Here is a 4,976-nt window from a genome sequence, read left to right on the forward strand (position 1 = left end):
TCTCTTATTTTTAACATTTTATGAAGGAAATATTTGAATCATGATGTTAAAAAATAAACTAATTTTTTTTTTATAATTATTGATCAAAATATATTAACTAATTAAAAAATATAAAACAAGTCAACCGTTTCCTTAAGCTTCCTTATTGATCAAGTAAATTAGTTAAAAGTTAAAATACCTCTATTGCCAAAGCACATAATCCACACACCCTTTGTCTTCTATCCAAAAGAACCATGAAAATTGGGATTGCCTTAAGCAATAGACTTAGAAATTTAAAAATGGAATTCGATATTGAATAATGACTTAAGGAGAATGATTAATTAAGGATTGAAACATAATTAATTAAATAACATGTATAAATATATAACATATTAAGAACCATCAAACATTTAATAATTAATTAGAATGATTTAATAAGAAAATATTCAATATTTCTTAAATAGTATAAGATTTATAGGCTTAAAAATATTGATTTATTGAGATTCCCGCACCACAAGTCCAAATGCGTAAAATAGCATTTTTGAAAGCGGTTGATATATAGCATAACTCTCTGTCTTCCAAGTTTAAATTTCATATTTAAGTGCACTTGGCCACTTGTTCCAATTTTATAAGATAATTATTTTTAAAGAACTATTTTTAAAATCTGTCTTCAGATTTTTTTTTCCCCACATAAAACTAACAAGTAACAACAACCATTAAAGGACGTAAGCCTTACAATTGTCAAATTCATGCGTTTAAAAGTTTTTAAGTCCGATGATACTTTAAGTATTAAAAATTATCTAATCATATTTAATATTAAAAAAACTTTATATCTTCGTAAAATTTTATCTCATAATTAAAATTTATCTTTCCTTTCTATAAATAATAAATCTCACAGCTGGCATAAGGTGGTTGAGTCACGATATGAAACATCTGTAAGAAAAAAAAAATAGTAAGCAGAAGTTGCCATTTTTTAATTAAGTTTTAATATATTAAATTACATATTATTTTTTAATTAATTATGGTAATTGCAGCACCTATTAGGCAAACAAATTTACTTTTTGGCAAATTGCCAAATTTATTATCAGTTGTCATAATTCTTGTGCTGTCGAGAAGGTAAGGGTAGGAAGAAAAAAAAAATAAAGAATAAAATCTTATGACATCATCAGGTTCTCCTTTGTGCTAGTGGCGTAATAAAACGGGTCATTTTTTACTCTTAGCAGGCCGGTTTTATTAGTTTTTTTTATATAACATAGTTATTTTATGTTACAAACAGAAAATAGGTGAGTCTCATCATTATAAGAAAAAAGAAAAAAAAATATATAGTACGAAAATCGAAGTGAAAAAACATAAGGGGAATATATTAGGTGAAAGAATAATAATATTTCCCTAGTATAAATGACCAAACTTAATTGAACATAAGAAGAAAAAAAATGCAAAATTCTTCCTCAAACTTTGGACCAGTATATATATGTGACGACAACTTCCTTCAAATCTCAAGAGTCTTGAAAAACCTTCGGTCCTCAGTTATTGGACTCATTTCGTTTATATATATCTCTCTAAGAAGAGAGAAAAAAAAAAAACTTATACATCTTCAATGGCGCTTCGGAAACTCTTTACGAAGCGTTTATTCAATGGTTCCAAAACGACGATGCCGTCTACAACATTAGAACACAGAATTGTGTCGTCTCCGCCTCTCCAACAAGCCAGATTTTCTCCGAACCACCGCGAGTACCTCGCCTCGCCGGATTCCGCAGACAAAGGCTTTTTCCGGCGGTTTTTCCTCCGGAGAGCCGTGTACCACTCCGGCCACACGAGGCTCCCGGAATTCCTGTCGATTCCCGTCGGAGAGAAGCTCAGGGAGAAGCTCAAAGGCATCAACAATATCGCCGGCGTCGGAGATCGTCTCAAATTAGGCGACGTTAATCTCACTCCGGTGCCGGCGCAGAGCACCGGCGATTCAGTGTACGGTAATGGAATATCCGTGAAGGATGCGAGGAAGATTCTGAGGGCATCGCAGGTGGAGAAGGTGAAGGCGAAGCTGAGGGACATTCCAGAGAGTTCGATTTGTTACTCTGAGTTCTTGCGGATCTGCGTTGAGTCTTGTCAGAATCATGATCAAGGTGTCGAGTTCGCTAAGATTTTGGATGATTGTGGAAACGTCATCGTTTTGGGGAACGTCGTCTTTCTCCGGCCAGAGCAGGTATTAAGCTCAGTTCCATTAATGAATATAGTAAAATTTATTTATTTATTTTTTATATTAATTATGATAATTAATGAGATCAGCTATAGTATACAAAATTATTTAAACAAAGTTTAATATTTATTATTTAATATATTTTAATTGTATTAAAAAAAATGTCAGATAATTTTTTGTGTATCTAATTTTTAACCTTTTGGAGTTTAGACGGTTGGGTGGGACAGGTTGAATACCAAGGCAACTAATATGATTAAGTGAGGTAATTAATGTCACGTACTTTAAGGAGTATGACATGAGTCTTGTTTTCAATTTTAGTAGTATTTGATTCTCACTCACTGTTTGCTATGGTGGGTGTTCTTTACTTTCCTTAAAAACGTGACACCTGCATTCCATTGCCCTCGGGTAACAGTAACAAAATTTTAGTGCAACCCTGCAACGAATATTCAGTACAATGTGGTGGTATAATCAAGTATTTTAGAGAAATACGTAGTTATAATTTTCTTTTCTTTTTCTTCAGGAATTTTTCAAAAACTTATTTATTGATGTGGAGTGAAAAAAATAATTTTAATATTATAAATATATATTCTTAAAAATACATAATTATAATATCACGGTTTCACTGATTCAAGGTAACGGTGCACTAAAAATTTATTCGGGTAATAGCCCTTGCCTTTGTGTCTTGTGGGCCTTCCTTTTCAGCTTTTTTGGGCAGCTCCACGTTTTAATGAAGGGCTCAAAATATTTTATAATTTTCTAACGGTTAATGGATTTATGATGTGCAGAAAATTTAAAGAAGTATACAGAATTTTATATTGTCATGCATGCATTTTGAAAACTCTGTTTTGAGGTAAAAAAAACTATTTCCATTCCCGTTTACATCAATTAGTGTACTGTTTTGGGGACCGGGTAGCCCAAAATAATGTTTGGAATTGACTAAGGGGCAACTTTGGAAGGGCCATCCATGAAACACTGAAACCTGGCCTCTTTATTCTTTAACCCAAAAAGGCAGAACCATGACAGTGCAGAATATGGGTTTTATATATGTTATGTTGTAGGACATTTCTAGTGTCATGTTACTCTAATACATTTGATGTGGGTCTCACTCAAAAAGAAAAAGAAAACAAGGCAGGTCTCATTTGTTATGTAAGAGTAACATGACACTAAGAAAATCATGCAACATGATATATATAAAACCCATTCAGAATATATAGCCCAATCTGTGGCCATGAAATAGACCCGGTCAATTAATAATATTTATTAAGCTTTTATGATTTTCCATTGAGTTATTTTTAAAAGTTCTTGTGATTCTTCTTTGGGTTACAGGTAGCAAAAACAATGGAGAGCTTAATAGATCAATCAATAGCCAAACCAAACGACCCAAGAAGGAAGGAGCTAGAGCAGATGGAGAGGCAAAAGGCGATGATTGATGATAAGGCAAAAGCCCAGGTTCGAGCTGAACTATATTGTGGGCTGGGCTTTTTGATGGTTCAGACCCTTGGTTTCATGAGGCTCACTTTCTGGGAACTGAGCTGGGATGTGATGGAGCCCATATGCTTCTTTGTTACCTCCATACACTTTGCTCTTGCATACCTTTTCTTTATGAGGACCTCCACTGAGCCCACTTTCCAAGGCTATTTCTATCGTCGATTCAAGGCCAAGCAAGAACGTCTCATGAAGACATATAACTTTGACATCCATAGGTACAACGAGCTCTACAGGGCATGCTATCCGAGTTATCATTCCAGTGCAAAATCTGAACCTTCTTCGCCCTTCCACCATTCAGAAGAGACACTCCTACGAGCCATGCATCGTTGAAGAATTATGTGTGGATATAACTATTTAAGTAAAGTTATGTGATTACCATGGAGGCCACCCTTTCTCAGTTGATAACTAAAATTTTGATTTTAAAGCGGCACTGTTTGAGATCTCTTTCCATTTTCTAGTTAATGCGGAGAAGACCAACAAGGGATACGTAGGATCAACTTATATTACCCAATTCTCAAATTTACAATGAACTTAGTTGGGCTTTGCTTTGTGCATGCAAAGTTGGACATCGTAGCACGTAAAATGGAAAGGCCTTGCATGTGGTTCTTTTCGGCCATTGGATGATCCCATTTTGTGAATCTTTGGGGCTTTTTTTCCCAGAACGATGAAATGGAAGTTGCAACATCTAACTCCAATACCAAGAGTTAAGAGCAGTTTTTTTTTAATTTTTTAATTAAAAATACGTTTAAAAGGGTTATAATAATTAGATCATTTTAGTGGAAAAAACAGGAGAAAAACCAGTTTTAATATCTTCTTATAAGATAAAAAGAGTAATTTTTTTAAAAAAAAAACTAGAAAAATCATATCATTTTTTTAAAATTTATCTAATCATATTGAAAGGAGAAAGAAAGAAAGAAATATAAGACATGTATGTTCTCTTGGAATGAGGATGGCACGAGAAAAGCGTGACTGGGACATTATTTATTAAGAGACGGGATTCAATTCCTTTGGTGTTGACGCCCCGCACGTGATCCCTTCACATACGGCCGAGTGTTTTGCAATGAACAACTGGTTCTGTGCAAACGTAATTCTAATTTATAATCTAGAAAATAAAAATACCACTTTCACTGAACTCGAATCATTAATCCTGTTTTTAAAGAAGAGCTAGAGAAATTTAAAAGAAATGAGATACAGGTAGATTATAGGTAAAAAGGTGTTTCATTTTAATTGACACACCTTATATCATTTTACTCTTATAAAGAGGTTGGATCCACATTTAAAAAAAAAATAAAAAATTACTCTCTCTCCCATT

At 33.5% G+C, this 4,976-nt stretch overlaps 1 protein-coding gene across 1 annotated transcript; it reads left to right on the forward strand.

The window, feature by feature from the left end:
• Positions 1 to 1,499: 1,499 nt before the first annotated feature.
• LOC133317446 (calcium uniporter protein 4, mitochondrial-like) lies at positions 1,500 to 4,288 on the forward strand. Its single transcript, XM_061519313.1, has 2 exons — positions 1,500 to 2,182; positions 3,503 to 4,288. The coding sequence occupies exons 1-2, from the start codon at positions 1,577 to 1,579 to the stop codon at positions 3,992 to 3,994; spliced, it is 1,098 nt and encodes a 365-aa protein (XP_061375297.1). The 5' UTR covers positions 1,500 to 1,576; the 3' UTR covers positions 3,995 to 4,288.
• The last annotated feature ends 688 nt before the right edge of the window (positions 4,289 to 4,976 follow it).

The sequence above is a fragment of the Gastrolobium bilobum genome, unplaced genomic scaffold (assembly GCF_033153095.1).
Source record: "Gastrolobium bilobum isolate Gb01-03AN ecotype WA unplaced genomic scaffold, APGP_CSIRO_Gbil_v1 utg35953, whole genome shotgun sequence".
In the NCBI taxonomy this organism is placed as follows: domain Eukaryota; kingdom Viridiplantae; phylum Streptophyta; class Magnoliopsida; order Fabales; family Fabaceae; genus Gastrolobium; species Gastrolobium bilobum.

Coding starts and splice junctions, on each gene's coding strand:
- LOC133317446 (XM_061519313.1), top strand. CDS start 1,577: ATGGCGCTTCGGAAACTCTTTACGAAGCGTTTATTCAATGGTTCCAAA. Junction 2,183..3,502: donor TCTTTCTCCGGCCAGAGCAG/GTATTAAGCTCA, acceptor TTTGGGTTACAG/GTAGCAAAAACAATGGAGAG.